General features: G+C 43.0%; 1 protein-coding gene across 1 annotated transcript; it reads left to right on the top strand.

The window, feature by feature from the left end:
* The first annotated feature begins 3,538 nt into the window (after positions 1–3,538).
* On the top strand, positions 3,539–22,427 carry LOC144696116 (ras-related protein Rab-39B-like). The gene is made up of 2 exons (XM_078567416.1): positions 3,539–3,817; positions 21,101–22,427. Exons 1-2 carry the CDS (start codon positions 3,603–3,605, stop codon positions 21,519–21,521), a joined length of 636 nt encoding a protein of 211 aa, XP_078423542.1. The 5' UTR covers positions 3,539–3,602; the 3' UTR covers positions 21,522–22,427.
* Positions 22,428–23,110: the final 683 nt, after the last annotated feature.

Below are 23,110 nucleotides of genomic sequence, written 5' to 3'. Positions count from 1 at the left end.
TCGCTGTGGCTCTTCAGCGGTGTGTGCGGGAGCCCCAGCAGCCCTTTCTTCCAGAGGGTGTTGCTCCTCCCTTTGCACAGCCAGGCACCTCGATCACTCTGTTCTCAGTCATCTTTACTCTCTGTAAGCCATGAGGCATACAGCTAGTTCACCAGGCTCCATGATGCTGATGTACCCTTCCTTCAGGGTGAAAGAGAGAGATGCGTGGGTTAGCATGGGTGTACTAAGAACTTGTCTTGGTTAAGTCTGAAGGCCCCTTAATGCATCCTGGAGAGTGTTGGCCACCACTTGGATGGCCAGAGTTTAGTGCGCTGCATGGCTGCCTGAAACCCCACCCACCTCCAATTCCACCAGACCGATTGGCGGCAGCTTTGCCCATTGGACTGCATGCTGTGCTCTCAACTCAGGCACAGGCATTCTCCTAACCCGCACTGCAAGGCTGCACTGTTAGCTTGAACCATGGGGGAGACTGGCCCAAACTGGGAGGCTGATATTGCAAGGGGCTGTGAGCACCTCCAGCAGTGACTGCTCCATGGCCAGTTTTAGCAAGGAGATTGTACAACATGTGCAGTTGTCCAATTGTTCTGCAGGCCATTAAAATGGGCATTACTTTCCAGTCTGTGCCCAGGGTGTGAAAAGCTCTGGAGCACTTGCTGGTACTTTGATGCCTCTGCGTTGCCTTGAGTGGGCAGATAAGCTAGAGGCCCGACTCCAATCATCTCAATGTGGCTGCATCTGAACTGTCTTAGCTGCAGAGGAACGGCCTCTACAATACAAAGTTTCCCTAAAGCATAGCCTCTTCCCTCCCCCTGACCCTGCATGTGCCCGTGCGTTACCTTCAACTGCAGGACAGCCCTTGCCCACCCCTCCAAAATGTGCCTCAACCGCAGGCATCCCTTGCGTCCCCTACAACGCGCCTCAACCTTGAAGTCCAACAGGTGACCCAGGCGAGCGCTATGCAGCGTTACTGTGTACTCACCTCCGAGTTCCCCTCAAAATGCAGCCCGCCATGTGCACACCTTGTATGTGCTGCTGTGAAAGACGTCACTGTATAATCACGCCGACATGGGTGGACGATCCAGCGGGGGGGGGGGGGGGCGAGGAGATGAGTCCGACGGGCTGAGCTTATGATGATGTGCAGATGTTCCCAATGTCCGATGCCAGGAAATGCGGCCTGCCATTGGTGGGCGGAATGGACAATCGGAACCTGGTTTCACAACTTCATGAAACCGGTTTTTGGCCTTCTCATCATGTTGCCCTCTCACGCCACCGAACACGCCCTACACCAGCGGGCACAGACACGTCTGCCCATAGGCTTTTCAAGCATAGGTATTTACTCATAGCAGAGGGAGTGTAGAAGATAAGGTCACTTCTAATGTAGAGCACCAGATCAAAGATTTGTGCAATAAATCTATCGTTCAGAAAGAGCAACAATAAGAAGTAACATTATAATGTGACAAGACTGAAGACTCCTCACCTCTGCCTAAAAATCTGTTCAAAGCTCTAAGAATCATAAAACAACATTTTTAAAAAACTAGCAGGAACTCGATGTAAAAAGGTATAACATTTTACTCAGTTGTAACTTTTGCTGACCAGTTTTAAGATCAGGGAACGTGAACAGAGACACTGATGGTTATTGACAGATGTTCGTTGTACAGGTGGTTTTAAATGTAGTACTAAATGTGTACCATGTTGTATGAAGTTTTAAGATGAATGTTTTTGAATAATATTACCATTTCTGTTTTTAAATCTGTTATGATGTAGAAATGAGCCCGATGGTTTTCATGTTTACATATATTTGTACCTTGAAAGTACTGAACCTCAGTGGATATATCATGGTAGCCTAACATTGTTGATCAAGGACAAAAACAGAAAAAGCTGGAAAAACTCAGCAGGTCTGGCAGCATCTGTGGAGAGAAAGACAGGGTTAACCTTTCAAGTCCGCATGACTCTTCAGAGCTCTGATGAAGAGTCATACGGACTTGAAACGTTAACTCTGTCTTTCTCTCCACAGATGCTGTCAGACATGCTGAGTTTTTCCAGCTTTTTCTGTTTTCGTTTCAGTCTTCCAGCATCCACAGTATTTTGCTTTTATCATATTGTTGATCAAGGAATCGTTTAATGAGTTAAATAAATCAAAATGTCAAAACAAAAGCAAAATACAGAGGATCCTGGAGATCTGAAGTAAAAACAGAAAATACAGGAAATATTCAACAGGTCAACAGGAGAGAAACAGAGTAAACATTTCAGGTCAATGACCTTCTCATCAGAACCGGAAAAAGTTTGAAATGTAACAGGTTTTAAGCAAATACACAGGCAGAGAAGTTGGTGGGGGGGAAGGAAAATAAAAGGAAAAATAAAAGGAAAGGTCTGCGATAGGATGGTGGGTAGGAGAGATTCAATCACAAAAGGAATGATGGAGGTGCAAGGTGAAAGGAGGTTGTAGTAAAGATTGCTGTAGGAAAGGTGTGGATGTGGATAGGAGAATCACCACCAACAGCTACTGTCTGATAAAATGGGGGCAGAGGTTACAATCTGGCATTGCTGAAGTCCAATTGAGTCCAGAGGCCTGTAAAGTGCCTGCAAGATGACAGACCATTTGGCCGTTGGGCTTCAGTGGAACAGGGCAGGGCAGTCAATGTGGGAATAGGAGCGGTAAATTAAAACCACGGGCTGAATTAAAACACAAAAGCAAAACTGCGGATGCTGGAAATCTAGAACAAAAACAAAAATACTTGGAAAAACTCAGCAGGTCTGACGGCATCTGCGGAGAGGGATACAGTTGACGTATCGAGTTTGTATGACCCTTCATCAGAACTAAGACATCCCCCTCACAGCAGAACTTCCCAGGATCTGGTGATTAACCAGGGTCCACAAGCTCTCTCTCCATCAGAGAGAGAGAGACAGACAGACCAATTAAGGCACAACTGTACAAGGTTGGGGCAAGGTGAGGAGACAGGTCTCCATAGACTACCACAGCTGGTAAGTGGATTGAACCCACACCATTGGCACAATTCTGCATCACACTCTAGCCATCTAACCAACTGAGCTAACCAACTCCTATTTTTACTTAGTTCTGTTGAAGGGTCATGAGGACTCGAAACAGGTATCTCTGTTTTTGTTTTTGTAACCGACTCCTCCACTCCCCCACCCAGGGTCACATTCCTACGTGTTGCTCTGCATCTGTAATAAAGATCTGTCTGAACAGGAACCAGTTCCAACACAGTTGCTGTCCTCGGCTTTGACCTTTCCATGAAAACAATCAGGTTCCCACTTGAAGACAGATTTCCCATTATAGAAAAGAAAACACTTTTTTTTTAAGAAAGAGAGAGAGAGAGAGAGAGAATCCCTCTGCGAGTCTGCAGTTTGGCTCGCAAATAGGATTAAGAGTGAACTTGCCCAATCCATGCTTCGGAGTTGCTGGGAGGCTATCACATGATAACCAGGAAAACTTTTGGACCAATGCGAGAACCAACATAAGAATATTCACTTCCGTCATGGGGAGAACTCCGCATTATCTTAAAAAAAAAACTAGTTTGTTTTAAGTCAGTGGGGTGACAGGAGGACCCGAGTTGATAGATTTGTCTCCGGCGGAACATGCCATGGATGCGATATGGCAGTACCAGTTTCGGATTATTCTCTTAGGCGATTCTACTGTGGGGAAATCATCCCTCCTGAAGCGTTTTACCGACAGCACTTTCAGTGAGGTCCAAGACCCCACTGTGGGAGTGGATTTTTACGCCCGTGTGTTAGAAGTTGAGCCGGGTTGTAGGATCAAACTTCAGCTCTGGGACACCGCTGGCCAAGAACGCTTCAGGTCAGTTTCGCTTCGCTTCGGTTCGTGTTTGTTTTTTTTTGGAAACAGACACAGACTCTTTCTAAAGTCGCGAGTTACGAAAAACTTCTGCGGTTTCAAGGGATCGTTTTTGTCAAACGCTTTCGGAAGGGCAGCTTGAAGATTTGGAACGATTGCGAGGTTTCTGTGCCTTCGCTGCAAGTTTGGTCACCAAGAAACCTAATAGGGAATTCAGGAGAAACTTTTATATATAAAATATATAGAGAGTGGTGAGGAACTTCGCTACCAAAGGGAATAATGGTTGAGGCCAATTGCGGAAGCGGGAGAAACATAAGGGAGACGGGAATAAGCAGGTTGAAACTGTTCGAATTACTTGAGGACAGGCGGGAGGAGGCTTGTGAAACTCTGGCAAGGACTGGTTAGGTAAATGGCCTGATTCTGTGCTGTGTATATCGGACCTAAATCTCCAATAAAACCCCTTTTGTTTTCTGTCCTGAAATATTTCTGTAAAGTGGATACATACATCCCTTGCGTTCATCCAATGCTGACAAAAGTTTTTCTTAAATGTTAATCTAGCCCTTTTTTTTTCTGAGGTTACCACAATATTCTAAAAGTAATAACTCTCCAGAGAAGGATGGGTGTCACACTTGTGCTGCATTCAGTGTTAAGGTGTGTTTTGCATGTTCCTTTGGTTCACGTAAGGTGGGTGGGGCATTGTACCAGAAGGGAATAGTTGCAGATTAACACTGCACATGATTACAGCTGGAAATCAGTTTAGCTATTTCAATACTAAAGATTCAGTCATACTTATCAATAATTCTTCCAAATCTGCAAAAGTCAAGTATTTGTAAAAAAGGGGGGGGGGGAAGAATGAATAGCTGCAATAAGCAGTGTTCTAAAGAAGTTCAAATAATACAGTATCTTCGTGATAAACTGATGTTTACTAAATACGGTGCAGAATCAAACTGAAAATTCAACATTCTGATTTAAACCGATGGGGGGTATACAGTATGAATTGTAAGTTGATTATGATGAAGAATTTCCCCTATAAGAAACTAGACTGTATGTGCTTCGATCACTAGAGTTTTGTCCTTTCTTAATTCATGAAGTTGCCAATCCATTGCTGCTTCTCTCCATTTCCTAGTGTTTCACCAGTACTAGTGTGAATGTCAGAGGGTGTGCACTTACCAGACTCTTGGTTCAAAGTGGGAAAGCCCCTTTTTCACTGACTAGGTAATAATGGATTTTATAGTCTTGGAGAACTAAGAAACTGGAACGAGAAATGCTGGAGGGATTTTTTTTGGTAAATTCTGAGGGGCTAGGAAAATATGGATGTAAGATGGCCACTTAATTTATGTAGCGCCATTTTCACAACTTCTGGCCATTCCAAAGCACTTCACACCAGTGAATTACAGCACTTCACTGTTGTAATGTCAGAGACGTGGTAGTCAGTCAGTGCATTCAAGGTCCCTCAAACTGCAACGAGATAATGGTCTTCTACTGAATGGTGCTTGAGGGATTTATATCAGCCAGGGCATCAGGTGAACCTCCCTGCTCTTTGAATAACGAGGGCAGACAGGCCTCAGGTTGACATGTGATCTGAAAGATGATATCTCCAACAGTGCAGCACTCCCTCAGTACTGCACTGACACGTTCAAGTTTTTGTGCTCGAGTCAGTGGAGGGATAGCTTGAATCTACAATCCTCTGTCTCTGAGGAAGGAGTGCGACCACTAAGCCAAGTCTGGCCCTTTGACCTCTCACTCACTAGAGTAAATACACCCATAACTGGAAAAACTAAAGTCAGACCAGAGATTAGAAAAGTCCCTAAACAAAAACAAAAACAGAAACAGAAATAGCTGGAAAAACTCAGCAGGTCTGGCAGCATCGGCGGAGAAGAGCACAGTTGATGTTTCAAGTCCTCATGACCCTTCAACAGGGTCATGAGGACTTGAAACGTCAACTGTGCTCTTCTCTGCCGATGCTGCCAGACCTGCTGAGTTTTTCCAGGTGTTTCTGTTTCTGTTCTTGTTTTGGATTTCCAGCATCCGCAGTTTTTTGTTTTTATCATTAGAAAAGTCCCTGTTCTGCTTGATTTGCATTAGTAGTTTGGCTGAAAGGCTCTAATTACTGCCTCACCTTGAGAAAATGTGGATCAAATGTCAATTTCTGTTAAGCTTGTGGATTTTTTATTTGATTTCCCAGATATGGGCTCACAAAGTGGGACATGAGAAGACTTGCCTCTATCATGATGTTTCTCAGGATGTCATAAGGCAATTCACAATGAATTGTTCTAAAGTGCAGTAACTGTTGTTCTGCAGGCAAAGGTTGCCACCAATTTACCAGTCTGCAACACCCCATGGGCAGCAATGGGATGGGGTGGCCAATTAATCTGCTTTTGATTGAGGAAGGAGCAAGGAAATTAGCTGACAATTCCTCAGTTTATAATCTCGTTCAAGCAGTGACACCTCTTAAAATGCAGTTACTCCCTAAATACTGCATTGGAGTATCAGCCTGGATATTGTCCTGTCGTGGGACTTGAAACCACAAACTTCAGGTTCAGCAGCAAAAGTGCTTCCAAATGAGCCAAGCTGACAATTTGAACGCGACAGAAGCATAGCGTCATAGAATAGTTACAGCACAAAAGGAGGCCATTCAGCCCACTATGTCTGTGCTGGCTCCCTGCAAGAGATTCATTTACCAAATTAATGAAAGTATTGAAACCTATCAGAATCCCCTGAATGAGAGCAGCAACAATGGAATTTGTTTGGCACCCTTTAGCGTAATAAAACATCCCAAGGGACTTCAAAGGAGCATTTTAAAACAAAATATGACCCTGGGTCACCTAAGGAGATAAGAGGCTTTAAGGAGTGTCTAAAGGAAAAAATGGAGGTAGAGGGGTCGGGAGTTGTAGGAAGAGAATTCCAGAGCTTAAGGCTCAGGCAGCCGAAGGCACGGCCACCAATGGTGGAATGATTGGAATTAGGGTTGCTCAAGAAGCCAGGATTAGATCAGCTTACAGATCTTGGAGGGTTGTGGGGCTGAAGGAGATTACAGAGATAGGGAAGGGGGTGAGACCATGGAGAGATTTGAAAATAAGGATGGGTATTTTAAATCCTAAGTCGTTGCTTGATCACGAGCCAATGTGGATCAGAGGAGTGATAGGGTAATGGGACTGAGTTAAGACCTGGGCAACAGGGCTTTGGATGACCTCAACAGTGACTAGTCACTTCTCGGGCACAAAACAATTTACGTACTCTATGTACCAATTTTATACTACTTGTATTAATGAGAAAGTTAAATTATTGTAGCAAATCTCATTTAAATGAAGTAAATATCTGTATCTTCCAGCTATAATAGAACATAGAAAATAGAAGCAGGAGTAGGCCATTCGGCCCTTCGAGCCTGCTCCACCATTCATTATGATCATGGCTGATCATCCAACTCAATAGCCTGCTCCCACTTTCTCCCCATATCCTTTGATCCCTTTCGCCCCAAGAGCTATATCTAACTCCTTCTTGAAAACATACAATGTTTTGGCCTCAACTACTATCTTTGGTAATGAATTCCACAGGCTCACCACGCTCTGGGTGAAGAAATTTCTCCTCATTTCAGTCCTAAATGGTCTACCCCATATCCTCAGACTGTGACCCCGGTTCTGGACTCCCCCACCATCGGGAACATCCTTCCTGCATCTACCCTGTCTAGCCCTGTTAGAATTTTATAGGTTTCTATGAACTCCGGTGAATATAATCCTAATCGACTCAATCTCTCCTCATATGTCAGTCCCACCATCCCAGGAAACAGTTGGGTAAACCTTCACTGCACTCCCTCTATAACAAATACATCCTTTCTCAGATAAGGAGACCAAAACTGCACACAATATTCCAGGTGTGTTCTCACCAAGGCCCTGTACAATTGCAGCAAGACATCCCTGTTCCTATATTCGAATCCTCTGGCTATGAAGGCCAACATACCATTTGCTGCCTTTATCGCCTGCTGCACCTGCATGCTTACCTTCAGCGACTGGTGTATGAGGACACCCAGGTCTCGTTGCACATTGCCCTCTCTCAATTTATAGCCATTCAGGTAATAATCTGCCTCCCTGTTTTTGCTACCAAAATGGATAACTCACATTTATCCACATTATACTGCATCTGCCATGCATTTGTCCACTCACTCAGCTTGTCCAAATCACACTGAAGCATCTCTGTATCTTCCTCACAGCTCACCCTCCCACCCAGCTTTGTGTCATCTGCAAATGTGGAGATATTACATTTAGTTCCCTTATATAAATCATTAGTATATATTGTGAATAACTGGGGTCCCAGCACCGATCCCTGCGGTACCCCACTAGTCACTGCCTGCCATTCGGAAAAAAACCCGTTTATTCCTATTCTTTGTTTCCTGACTGCCAACCAGTTTTCTATCCATCTCAACATGCTACCCCCAATCCCATGTGCTTTAATTTTACATGCCAATCTCTTGTGTGGGACTTTGTCGAAAGCCTTCTGAAAGTCCAAATGAACCACATCCACTGGCTCCCCTCATCAACTCTATAGTTACATCCTCGAAAAGTTCCAGTAGACTTGTCAAACATGATTTGAAACACTCAGGCCTGTAGTCAGGTATCCGTTAATGGAAGTCTACAGTTTGAAAACCCCTATCTGTCTATCTAACTGGAGAGCTTTTAACCAACTGTCAACTGCCTATTCTCTGGGACTAGGGCAGAATTTACAGGGAATAGAATAAATTTTCAGTCACAATTTCCTATTTCAAGAATAGCAGTTCTTTTAGCAGGGCACATGCTTGATGCATGCAAATCAGTCATTGTCCAGATCGGAGCAGATTCCACTATAGGTGGCACACAAGGTTTTTGGGACTGCCAATGACTGGTTTACTTGCGAGCTTTAGTATGAAGGTAACAGTCCCACAGACCAGTGAGTACCAATAAAAATGACCAGGTTTTCAATTCTCTGACTTTCCAACAGTTCCTCAGTGGAAATGGCTGAGTCTGGGGTTCTGGATAAGGATGGTCTGCGATTGCCTCTCACTAAAGAATTGTCAGCCAAGATCACTGTCTGATTCACAGATGCAATAGCTATTCAGTAGCATCACCAACAATATGTGAATGTAGTGTCTTTAGTACAGAAGAAATTGTGAAGTGTTTTACAGAGGGCCAATCAAAGAATGGATGCTGAGCCAAAGAACTGGATATTGCGGTGGGGGTGGGGGTGGGGATGGTAAATGAGGAAAATTTGATTGGGGTAGGTTTTAAGGAAGGCCTTAAAAAGAGGAAAGGGAGGTGGAGAAACACGGGTTGAGGGAGCGAATTTGAGGATGTGAGACTTGGGGGAGCTGAGGTCATCAGTCAGCACTTTCAAAAGAGGAGGAATAAAGAGGGATGAGGACCCTCTGGTATCGCTATCCCTTCTTGCTAGGATTTGAAATAGATGTCTCTTTGTTTCTCCCAGATAGATATTTATTTCCAAAGTTATAAAATTAGTTTGAGAGACATCAAACATCTTCTGGGTCCCTTTACCTCTGCTCTTAATGCGTTTGGGTTATGTGTGTTTGTGATGCGTGTATGTTGCCTCTCCTGAAGCTATTGACCCTTTGCTGTCATGCCGGTTACCCTCTGATTCCTCAGTCAAGTGACTGTTATTCCTTTGCAAGTCCTGAAAATGAATATTGTTAGGCTGTTCAATTGCAAGGACTATTTCAGTCCAGCCATTGCGCGCTGATACACTTTCAAGAAGGGATCAGGGACAGCTAACGTGAATGTTGAAATATTTTTGCCTGAACCAGAGATTAGGCCAATTTTAGAGCTCCTAATGCCATCTAGGCTGTAATTAGTTTACTTAGCAGATTGTGGGATCTTTAAATTCTGCTTTGTTTAAATGATTCACTGGGCTAAGTAGCTGATACATTTTAAAAGCTCTCTTTAAAACTCAAACTTTGACTGAAAAATAGTAATTTGAAATAGCCTGAGAAAGGGTGGAGGACATTCTATTACTGGGAGCAGTCGTCTGACAACTGTTGTTACTATTTTCCAATTAGAATCTTTGACTGAATAATCTTTTGAGTATGGTAGCTTGTGTGGAAAAAGGCTACTGAATATGTTGTTCCATCTTTTTTTGATGTAGACCTTAACTTTCTATCCACATTTCGATTATTGAATATTAAATGAAGATAAAATTAACTGTTTTAATGACTGATAGAAATGTCTGATGGGTCCATGATAAACTCCTCGTGTAATATGAGACTTGAGTCATACAGTCCAAGGGCTGATCTCATCAGAGATGGTTTGGAGCACATAGTTCAGTGAATGGACAAAAATAGTGATGATCCATGGTTCCCAATCCTGATCATTATTTAGCTTCATTGGGATAAAGGTGCTAGATAAATACAAGTTGTTGTTGATCTCTGGAGCGTCAGACATGCGCACCAGGTGAAATAAAGACTTTCAATTATATAGCAACTTTCATCTGCATAGGACATTGCAAAGTACTGTACAGCCAATTAAGTACTTTTTGAAGTGTAGTCACTGTTGTAATGTAGGAAAAGCGGCAGCCAATTTGTGCACAGCAAGCTCCCACAAACTGGAATGTGATAATGACCAGATAATTTGTTTAAGTGCTGTCGATTGGGGGAGAAATATTGGCCAGAATACTGAGGATAACTTCCCTACCTTTCTTCAAAATAGTGCCTTGGAATCTTTTACAACTATCTGAGGGGGCAGAGAGCCCTCAGTTTAAGGGCTCATCCAAAACACAGCACCTCTAACACTGTAGCACTCCCTCCAGGATTGGAACTTAAACCCACAACCTTCTGACTTAGCATGCTACTAACTGAGCCACAATTGATACTTTAGTGAGAATTGGTTGAGTGGTGACCAATCCAGCCTATTCATTGAGTGACCACAGCGCACCTTTTAAAAGCTAGATTAATCAAACATTGCAGGATGACTGTCTGCAAACTGTACCTGACTTGAGCCCTCACCTGCAGGTGATATAGGACAAGGAGGAAGTGTATGTATTGCATTCAAAATTTGACCATCCCTTCAATAGATCTATTTCTTTATGGCCCGTCTTTCGCATTTTTACTTTCTCGTCCAATTTTCTTCCCTCAGTTTCTAAAGATACTGATTCACTCTGGGGTATGTTTCAAAAGCAGCACACTCTGTCTCATCGAAATGGTCTTTTTTATATGAAACCATCCAGAGAGACAACCTAGCCTTGTTCTCTTGTTCTCTTCCCAAATGTTCACTTTGAACAGAGATCATAACATAGTGATCAGGGGCAAGAACCACTGACTGAATTTTCCCTTTCTCTAGCCTGGGAATAGTGAGGATAGTTGCTGGACTCTCCCACGGTAGTCAGGGGTTCGTTCACATATCTTGGCCAGGGGTCAGTAATTCCTGATCTGTGTGGTTTGGCATTGAACCAATTGTGGTGGCCCTCGTAATGACCTGGGTTATTTCAATTAAATTGGCAGGGATCAGAATTTAAATTTAGTGTCTTTCTGGTCTGTATAAAGTAGCTCAGACAGTGCACTGGCTGGTAGGGCGGGGATATGACACATGCCGCCCTTTTTCCTCATTAAATAATTTGTAGACAGGCATTGTTCAAATTTCAACTGTAGCCGAACAAACTGAAGGAAAGTGCGTATTTCTCCAGAGGCTCAGTGCTTTGTATTGTAGAACTTAGTCATAGTTTGGGAGAGTCCAAAACTTAATCTCTGATGTGTGCTGAATTGATTGCGGCATGGATGACTTCATGAACTAGATAGAGGAAAGAAATGAGCCCGTGTTACACCCATGATTGTTTTCCAGTGACCCTCGTTAAGGAGTGTGGGGTTCAGTTCATAGCACCCTCGCCTTTGAATCAGAGGGTTGTGGGTTCATGTCCCACTCCCGGAAACCAAGAACTGTGATTGTACTCGAAAAGAGTTGCAATCTGTGACTGTTGGTAACTCGAAAGAGTTTCTCTCAGTGATTTTTTGTTGAGCAATAAATTTTGGCCGGGGCACCAAGGGAACACCCCTGTGCTTCCTCGAGGTAGGATATTTTATGTCCGTGAAGGGTGGGACGGGCAGATTTACTTTTTATCTGAAAAATGGCACTTCCAAAACTGCATCACTTCCTCAGTACTGCACAGAAGTGGCTCTTGAACCCTTCTGGTTTGAAGGTGAGATTGAGACTGAGCCACAGCTGACACCCATTATTTGTAAGAGTGATTTTGGGATAGAAATGTGAGCTTTCTGTAATTGTGTCCAGCAATTTAGTGTTCCATCAAATACTTCATTGTGTTCCCTGGTGCTGGTAGAGATCCTGCAAAGGTCCCCAGCGTTCCGCTTTGCAGGCTAGCATCATATTATTTTTGAAGACAATTGTCCTGGGATTATTATTGAGTTGACGTTCGATAATATCAACTGATGTTCTAAAAGGGAAGGTTCATAAATTCGAGCAGTGTGAAAACTCCTTTCGTGAGATCAGCGCAACCCTTATTTCTTCTTTTAGACCCGAGGTATTTTTAATCCCAGCCTTTCTATTCAGCTCTTCCTGTTGGTGTAACACGGCCAATGAGTGACGGGCAGGATGCAAAGTCTTCTTGGCTCTTACACTGTCTGAAATTGGGTTCTGGATACACCGGTTTTTGCTCAACAGTCAAGGGCTGTTGCATTTAGGTTTTCTATATCCAGCTGAACAATAAGGCCATCTATAACCAATAAACAATTATATTCAGGCTGATTGGCTGAGGTCGTAAAGAATAGGGTTGCTACCTTTGACAAGGGCCAAATTTAACTGGATTATTAAGGCAAACTGAGGCTAGAAAATGGCTGGAAACTCAGATCTGCTGCTGATAATTAATGAGAAGCATACATGTTTAAACTCTTTCGAGTTATCAACAGTCACAGATTGCAACTCTTTCAAGTACAATCACAGTTCTTGGTTTCCGGGAGTGGGACATGAACCCACAACCCTCTGATTCAAAGGCGAGGGTGCTATGAACTGAGCCACAGCTGACGCCTCTATACATGTTTAAGGTTGGAAACTCTTTCGAGTTATCAACAGTCACAGATTGCAACTCTTTCGAGTACAATCACAGTTCTTGGTTTCCGGGAGTGGGACATGAACCCACAACCCTCTGATTCAAAGGCGAGGGTGCTATGAACTGAGCCACAGCTGACACCTCTATACATGTTTAAGATGCAGCAGTGAGTGGATCAAGCTAATTTAATTTATAAAAATAGACTTTTGCCATCCACTAAACCTCCTATTAAAAACCTCTACAAATGTTGTTACGCAGTGGGTGGTGTCCCTGCCTCTGAGCCAAAAGCCCTGGGTTCAAGTCCCACCCCAGGACTTGATGGCCAAGGAAGGTGCATTCATAACATGGCCAAACAGTTTGAGTATTAACCTGCAAGTTTCCAAAGCATGCCGATGGTAGATGGGAGAGATTCCTGGTCGGGAGAGATTCCTGGTCAGCCATGTGATGGAATGAATGTGGGAGCCTCCACCATCACTATCCATAGCTGCAGACTACAGCATGCATGTAAAAGTGTATGGTGCCACTCCCTGAACAAACTGTAACACACCACCATACCTCTTTACAGGGTATTAAATATGACAAATTTAGCATAATGCAAATTGCTATGCCTTTTATTCCGCTAAACCTGGAGAATTTTTCCACTTAAACTGTCTGCAAAACAGAGATTTCCTCGTCCAGGGAGTCTTACTTCTCTTGTCTCTGGTCTCATGCTGGGCAGGAAATGTTGTTCAATTGCTTAACACCAGACTCTGAAATAATTGCTTTACTCAAAACTTGATCGTGGCAGGAGACTCCCAGGGGGACAGTGGAAACGTTTTAGGGACATCCTCGAAGCATCCCTGAAGAGGTCAGACACCCCTGCTGACCCATCGGAGACCCTGGCTTATGACTGACCAAAATGGAGAAGGCTCATCCGGGAAGGCATTGAACACATCGAGGGACTTCGTCAGGAACATGCAGAGGTGAAGTCAAAGTGCCAGAGAGAGCACACAAACCTCCAAACACTTCAACCGACCGACCCTTAAAGCAACACCTGCCCCAGAAGATCACACATTGGACTCATCAGCCATCTCAGAACCCATTGAACCAGACTGGAAACAAGTCATCCTCGATCCTGAGGGACTGCCTAAGAAGAAAGAGGAGGAGAAGATCATGTTGAGTCCTGACTCTGGATTCAGACTGTAACTTTAGCATTGGTGCACATTGAAACCCCTTCATAATGACACCACCATTCTAGAATAAGGCTCAGGAATTCCCAAGCAGCTCTGTCTAACACCAGACTCTCTAATCCAAATGCTAATGGTGTCAACCCTGAAGAAGACAGAGGACAGTGTACATGAAGCAACATTTTCTACCATTCCGTACTCCTTGAATGTTTTTGTTAATGTGGAGCATTGACAAAATCAAACCTTGTTAAAATTATAAAAAGCATTTAAATATTGTGCTCACCAAGATAAAGTTTTTAAAGAAAATTAAAGAAGTTTATCTTACTAAAAAGTGCTGAGTATCTTGTGAATTTAAAGTGTTTCCATCAATCCCCTTTATGTTTGTCCATTAGGGAGGCAGAGGAGTTGAAGAAATAATGTAAATGTATAATTTTTATAATTTAGGAAATGTCTCAATTGCTCGAGCGCTGGGCCACAACTCAGGAACGTTTGACCTTTGAATTTATCATGGTGCTCACTGCACCAAGTAACTAAGTGCAGCCTGGCTGTGTGTCTTTGGGGGTTTTAATACGTTCTCTATGATTTCCTTCTGCTGGTTCACACCCACATAGGCAGCAAATTCAAAGACCAGAATTTTAGCATTTTCTGTAGACCAGAATGTTATCTGGATTTTGTTCAAATTTATTATTATTTTTAGTTTTATGTTAAATAAACTGGATTTGAAAAACTGGCCAGCCAAATAGTTGAGGCTCAGACTTAAGTGATCCATTTAGTTGACACATTTAAATTAAATTATTTTGCCGACTATTTAGAGAAAGATACTCGCCCGTTTATTTGAATGCATTTCCTATTAACATTACGCTGCAGGATTTCAAATCCAACTATCAAAATTGCATGCAGCTTGCTAGAGGAAGGGTTGGAGTGGTAACCTCACGGCTCTCCGAGATACCTGCCCTCGTCTAATTTTGGCCTCTTAAGCATCCCTGATTTTAACCTCTCTACTATTGGTGGCCATGCCTTTAACTGACTAGCCCCTCAGCTCTGGCTCCCTGTGAAGCTCTCTGCACCTCTACCCTTATCTCCTCCTTTTGAGACACCCCTTAAAGACCTTTGACCAGACTTTTGGTCATTTTGTCTTAATATCACCACCTGTGGCTTTGTGTCAAATTTTGCTTGATAATATTCCAGTGACGTGCTTTGGGATGTTTCATTATGTAAAGGCACTATATAAATGCAAGGCGTTGTTGTGAAGAAGGGATAAGATTAAATATTCTGATTTATCGGATTGATCGAGTTGACACAGAGTTTCTGATTGGGTTACTGTGGCCCACTAGTGGATAAAACATTCTGAAAGCAGGGATTAACTCATATTTTCATGCATAGTTTCAGAAATCCAATACTGGACTGACTGTTTTACACATCCAAATATATTGTTCACTTTAGTTGTTTATATGGCTACAAGTCCAAAACACTTCTGTAAAATGCAGCTATTTGAATTAAAATGCACACAATTGTGCAACTTTGATAATGATTTTGAATGGCCTGTGCCCCCACAATGTTCCCAGTAGTGACAGAGGAATTTCTTGACCAGTCCTTGTCTCAAAAATTAGTTTTTTGCAATTTTATTTTATGTACTTTCAAGACATGAACTACTAAACAGGTTATATAAGAACATAAGAAATAGGAAGAGGAGTAGACCATTCGACCTCTCGCGCCTGCTCCGTCATTCAGTAAGATCATGGTTGATCGTCTTGTGTTTCGATTTCCACATTCCCATCTAACCCCGATAACCTTTGATTCCCTTGCCTAACAAGAATCTATCTACCTCTGTCTTAAAAATATTCAATGACCCCGCCTCCTCCACCTCCTGAGGCAGAGAGTTCCAAAGTTCCACAACCCTCTGAGAGAAAAAAATTCTCCTCATCTCTGTCCTAAAAGGGCGACCCCTAATTTTAAAACAGTGCCCCCTAGTTCTGGACTCACCCACAAGAGGAAACATCGTTTCGCCGTCCACCTTGTCAAGGCCATTCAGGGTCTTGTATACTTCAATCAAATCACCCTTCACTCTTCTAAACTCCAGTGGAAACAAGCCCAGTCTGTCCAACCTTTCCTCATAAGACAACCCACTCATTTCAGTAATCAATCTAGTAAACCTCCTTTGAACCGCCTCCAATGCATTTACATCCTTCCTTAAATAAGGAGACCAAAACTGCACACTGCATTCGAGATGCAGTCTCACCAATGCCCTGTATAACTGAAGCATAACATCCTTACTTTTATGTTCAATCCCTCTTGTAATAAAGGATAGCATTCCATTGGCCACCTTAATTACTTACTGTACATGTATGCTAATTTTTTGTGACTCGTACTAGAATGCCTAGATCTCTCTGCACCTCAGAATTATGCAGCTGTTCTCCATTTAAGTAATATTCAGCTTTTTTGTTCTTCCTGCCAAAGTGAACAGCTTCACATTTTCCCACATTAAACTCCATTTGCCAGATCTTTGCCCACTCTCTTAACCTATCTATATCCATCTGCAACCTCATGTCCTCTTCACAACATACTTTCCTACCTATCTTTGTGTCATCTGCAAATTTAGTTACCATGTCTTCACTCCCCTCATCTAAGTCATTGATGTAAATCATAAAAAGTTGAAGCACCAGCACAGACCCCTGTGGGACTCCACTCGTCACATCCTGCCAATCAGAAAAAGACCCATTTATGCATACTCTCTGCTTTCTGCCAGCCAGCCAATCTTCTATCCATGCTAATATGTTATCCACTACACCAAACGCTTTTATTTTCCGTAATAATCTTTGATGTGGCACCTTATCAAATGCCTTCTGGAAATCCGAGTACCATATGTCTACAGGCTCCCCCTTATCCGCTACGCATGTTACTCCATCAAAAAAACACCATATAAATTGGTTAAACATGATTTTCCTTTCACAAAACCATGCTGACTCTTCTCAATTGCATTGAGCTCTTCTAAGTGCCCAGCTATAACCTCCTTAATGATCGATTCTAATAACTTCCCCACAACAGACGTCAAGCTAACTGGCCTATAGTTTCCTGTTTTATGCCTCCCTCCCTTCTTGAATAGAGGGGTTATATTTGCTACTTTCCAATCTGATTGAACCTTTCCAGAATATAGCAAATTTTGGAAAATTAACAACAGACTACCTCATTAGCCACCTCTCAACATCCTAGGATGTAGTCCATCGGGACCAGGAGACTTGCCAACCCGCAGCTCCATCAATTTGCTCAGTACCGTTCCCCTAGTGATTTCAATTTCACCAAGTTCCTTCTTCCCGTTCGCCTGATTTTCAGCTATTGCTGGAATGTTTTTTGTAATCTCTATAGTGAACGCAGAAGCAAAATATTTGTTCATTTCTTCCGCAATTTCCTTATTATCTACTATTAACTCCCCACTGTCACTCTCTAGAGGACCAACATTCAATCTCCAGGGGATCAAAGGTTAGGCCTTTATTCATTAGCATTTAGAAGAGTGAGGGGTGATCTTATTGAAACGTACCAGATTCTGAGGGAGCTTGACAGGGTAGATGTTGAGAAGATGTTTCCACTAGTGGGGGAACCTCGAACTAGGAGACATAGCTACAGAATAAGGGGACACTCATTTGAAACTGAGATATGAAGGAATTTCTTCTGAGGGTAGTGAATGTCTGGAATTCTCTACCCCAGAGAGTTGTGGAGGCTAGATTACTGAAAGTATTTAAAGAAGAGGTAGATTTTTGAAATATTGGGGAGTTGAGGGCTATGAGGAGCTGGCACGAAAGAGGAGTCGAGGCCTGGGGCAGATCAGCCATGTTCTTGAATGGCAGGACAGGCTTGAGGGGCCGAATGGCCGCCTCCTCCTATTTCCCATGTTTATGTTCTGATGATGGGCCCAATTTTAACCCATTCAACACTCATCCACTTGTACAGGATTTAAAATCAGGCCCATGATCTCGCAACAGTTGCCATAGTGTACGTTTAACAATGATTATAGGTAAATGCAGTGAGTTATAAGTAGTTATACGGCTCTGTGCTGTAGGGTGAGGGATACTTGATGGGAACAAGCTGGTCAGGGTGTTGATTGGGGGTGTGGGCGGTGGTGGGAATTGTAAGACTGAGTGGGTGAGCTGCTTCAAGCAGCAATGGGTTCTTGTGTATTGTAGAATAAATCTCAGCAGGCAGTCCTGGAGCTGCATTGGTTGTAGGAGTTGGGGGTGACCTTGGCCAGACCACATGCTGCTCCTCCAGCTCCATTTGCAGCCTGTTTGTTATTTGTTCTCAGTTGCAGATGTCCTACATATGGTGAGGCTGGTTGTTGTATGGGGTGGTGGGGTGGGGGGGGCGTGTTGGATTGTATCACAGAAGAGTGTTGTGTCTCCTTGTTTCCTAAAGCAACTATGCTATATCCAACAAGTTCCAACAGTTTAATTTTCCTGGGTTTAGCAGAGGAGGGAAATGGCCCATGCTCCTGATTTCTGTACCATAAACCTGTTGGAAAGAATGTGTGGGGCTGTGCATGACACTGGGCAAGGGCAAAATTGAGCTTGGCTGATGCCGCCTGTTACCGGAATCCTGTTGCCACACGGCTATCTAGACATTTTGTATTTGGAGGTTGAATAAGCCTGTAAAATTCAGCATGAATCAGCACCTTTTCAAAGCTGGGGGAACAAAATAACTTCGCTAAATTGATGAAATCTTCTGGTGGAACCCGACCCTTGAAGATTTGGAATGGAGATGAACATAAAGGAAATCTCTACCTTGGAGCTTTAATTCCTGATGACAGTGCACCTCTAAACTGCGGTAGCAACATGTTGGCACATGCACTGTGCAGGTTCGTTTGGCCAAGTTATAAACTGCACATGCTACTTTTAGCATGGAGTGCAAGGTGATGCAATTGACTAGAATAAATTCGGAACAGCAACTGGGAGCCCATTGGGAAACCTGCAAGAATTTGTTTATGAAACAGGAGAGCCAGCAAAACCTTGTTGAAAAGGGTTGTGTGTAAAGTAGAAGCTTGCGTTTATGCTGCACACAACATATCCAGCCCTTTTTAAAGCTGCTGTGCACTGTTCATGGAGTAAGGAACTGGTTTCTGAATTATCACCTGCTGTTGGTACAAAGATCATTGGCGTCATCTTTTATAATGAAACAGGAGCACATCCAACCTCACTAGTAATGCTGAGCACAGAGATGAGGAGGAATTCCTTCTCTGAGGGCTGTAAATCTGTGGAATTCTTTACCGCAGAGGGCTGTAGAGGCTGGGTCGTTAGGTATATTCAAGGCTGAGATAGACAGATTTTTAATCAGTAAGGGAATCAAGGGTTATGGGGACAAGGCAGGAAAGTGGAGTTGAGGATTATCAGACCAGCCATGACCTCATTGAATGGCGGAGCAGACTCGATGGGCCAAATAGCCTACTTCTGCTCCTACGTCTTATGGTCTTAGTATACATCATGAATGCTGTGCTGAGTTTCAAGTGCACACTATGGGATGGCTGACCTCACCTAAATGTGACAGCCCCCAGAAATCTTATGGAAGGAAGAGTGGAAAGTGATTGGACAGAGCAATGGGTAAACAAGTTGTTTGATGTGTCGCTGAATCCTGCTGACTAGAAAAATTGCAAGTTCAAATGTATTCTCTGCAAAGTTGGCTCCTCTTAGGAAAGCAAGTGGTGGGATTTCAGTTGGTCTCAGAATCCCAAGGCTGGGACAGGTTTGGGGGGCAGTGAGCAATTTATGACTGCCTCTCCTAATGTTGCAAAGTGCATGTGCGAATGGTAGACGATGACTGGATCAGGCACGGCTGTGATGCTCTCAGGACCAAATAGTGTGCTGGCCATTACAGTCTAGGCTGCAGCATGGCTGAGGTAACAGGAGCTAATGGAAATTTAGTTGATGATGAGCCAGTACCTGGAGAAGAGAGAAAATACTCTGGTGCCAATTGTGAGCAACTGAATACATGTGAAAAGCTCGGTTGGCACTGGGTAACATTACCAATAAAGGAGTGATTCCAGCAAAGAATTCACCCCAAGTTTAATAATGTAATCCTTTATATCAATTGCAAGAAGCCTGATCCTTAAGGCCCTGCCTTTCAAATTGGCAGTCAGGCAATGTATAATCTAATGTTTCTTTTTAAAAAGGAAGAACTTACATTTACGTAGTGCCTTTCATGACTACTGGGCATCTCGAAGCACTTCACGGTAATGAAGGACTTTTGCAATGCCATCACTATTGTAATGTAGAAAACGTGGCAGACCGTTTACTCGCAGCAAACTCCCACAAAGAACAATGTGACAATGACTGCATCATACGTTTTTTATGATGTTTATTGAGGGATAAATATTGGCCAGGACACTGGGAATAACTTCCCTGCTCTTCTTCGGAATAGTGTCATGGGATCCTTACATCCACCTGAGAAGGAAGATGGGGCCAAAAGTTGACACCTCTGACAGTGCGGCCCTCCCTCTGTACTACACTGGAGAATGTTTTGATTTTGTTTGTGTAATTTAAGATTACTTGGAATCCACCTTTTTGGTCCATCACATGTATAAATGGGCTTGAAAAGCCCCCAGTCATTTTTATAAACTGTGAGCCCTGGATTGTCAGAATACATGAGGTAAGTTTAGTACTTGATGCTAGTGTGTTGCCAAGTGTGCGATAATTTACTACAACTAGACTTTCTAGGGAAGTCACTGAGAGTAACAAGGACAAATACCACGAGACCACTGTGTCTTGCCAAGGGAAAGGTCAACCTGAAACATTTACTTTGTTGCTTTCACCATAGATGATGCCTGACTGGCTTAGTATTTCAGTCACACTCACTCCAACCTAGCTTCTAAACTAGCCAGTAATGATAAGGTGAGAAGCGAAACACTGAAGAGAAAATAATCATATCAGTGCCAGCTGAGTTGGCCAACTTCAGTTTTCTAGACATAGGTAACGAGGAACAATCAAAGTCAATATGAGTCCACCTGACTATCGTGGAATGTGTCGACAGTCATTGTGTTCATGATGAATCATTTGAATTGTTTCTAAACTGTTGTTCAGTTAAAACAATGTTGTTGTATTTTCAGATCAATTACTCGATCCTACTACAGGAATTCTGTCGGGGGCCTGTTAATGTTCGACGTGACCAATCGGAAGACATTTGACAGCATCAGGGAATGGCTGACGGAAGTCAATAACCATGTCTATCCAAACAAGACTATCTTCGTTCTGGTTGGGCATAAAAGTGACTTAACGGACGAACGTAAAGTTTCCCGTGAAGAAGCTGAGAAGCTGGCAGAGGCACTGGATCTGAATTACATTGAGACTTCAGCCAAAAATAACACCAATGTCGACGTGGCGTTTAGGAAGTTGACCGAATGTATTTATGATTCAATGAAAGTGGGAGAGATTGCACTGGAGGATGGTTGGGATGGAGTCAAACGAGGATTTAATCCACGAGTACTAGAACGGCCAAAGGAGGAAAAACAAAGTGATTGTAATTGCTAACTTGGCTTTGGGTGTAATTAATTCCCCCACCCAGTTATAAAATGCGGCATTAACAGCGCAAGAGATTTAGAAACTGAGCAATCATTAACCACACAACTTGCTAATAATGGGTAGAGTGGATCTGCAAATTCCAGAAGCGGGAGTAATTCTTTAAAAGAGGGAATTTGCTTGTGCACTGATATTGTGTTTTTACATCCTACACTGTTTATAAAGAAATTGGATACCATAGATTTTGGCCATCATGGGTTTCTTCTCATTAAATAGCAACAAGTTTAATGGGAATAGATAGTTTTCTACTCCGAGATGCTCGGGCAGTGAAGAGAAGCTCAAAATTGGATATTTTTAAATATCTAATTTCTTTGGCTGGTGCAACCTAATGGTGATAGACAGATAACGAACCCCATTTCCGGGAAGCTCGGGAGTGGACATTCGCCGGGTTTGGGAAATTTACAGATTTTTGGGTCATAGGCCTAGCATGTACTTATAATACGTTAAATAAAGTACGAAAAACGAAGAATAAAGAGTTTTATCCAAATTGCTACCCAGGGCACCAGCTTCGAATGTAGCTGGATTCTGGGATGCCGGGTATGGAGTCCGGTACCTGTATTTCTATGTCAATTTGTTGTATAGATGTCAAGAGTTTAGTGTACTTGAGATTCACACGGCCTCAGTGTTATTTCTGCCCATTATGTTTTGTTTGTGCACTTTTGGACTTTGGTAACTGATCTGCTAAGCAGCCTTTTGTGACTGCAGAGGTTCCATCTTAGGAGATAGAAGGTAAAACAATAGCATGTCTAGTATGATTAAATCTGTGTAACAAGGCAATACCTGTAGATTTGAAGTAAGTAGAAAAAATATTTTCAAAACCTATTATATGCAACTATATTAAAGAGATATTGGCATCTCCTTCATGGTCAAGTGCTTCTGTACAAGGGAAGAGTGAAATCCGAGATTGAGCCTGATTGTTGTCCGTGCCTACTAAAATTCTCCTGCGTGTGGGAACTGGGCAAGAAGAGGACGCGGTTTCACTGTGATGCCCACTATCGTCAGACAGCCTAGAAGGAAGAACTTTAAGAATGGCGCCATGGACAAGTCATAGGCATTTACAGCACAGATGGAGGCCATTGGGCCCATCGAGCCCATGCCAGCTCTCCGCAGAGCAGTCCGGCCAATTCCACTCCCCAGCCTGATCCCTGTGGCCCTGCAGTTACTAGAGGGCTAACCAGCACAAGCCTTACCCATCAGCCAAGGAGGGAAGCAAATTATCAAAAAAAAAGAAACTGAGAGACGCACACACACAATTTCCCTCTTTAACCACGCTCTTGCATTGAAAAATGCTTGGAACATACCATTTATCCTTTGTTTGTCTGATTTTTCTTGGGTATTCCATAGATCAAAACTCGATAGGTTTAATATTGCTGCCGTGCTTTTAATTTCTAACTTACTTCTCATTTTAACAATACAGCCAGTCCTGGAACTGACCGTAAAGACTTGACCTTTTATATTCTGCATAATTCACGATAGAAAACCACTCATTTAGTCAAAGGTGGCTTTTATTTGAGAGACACATAGTTAACATAACTCATTGT

Source organism: Cetorhinus maximus, chromosome 21, assembly GCF_964194155.1.
Source record: "Cetorhinus maximus chromosome 21, sCetMax3.hap1.1, whole genome shotgun sequence".
NCBI classification, from domain to species: Eukaryota; Metazoa; Chordata; class Chondrichthyes; order Lamniformes; family Cetorhinidae; genus Cetorhinus; species Cetorhinus maximus.
This window is presented reverse-complemented; position numbering and strand designations above follow the sequence as displayed.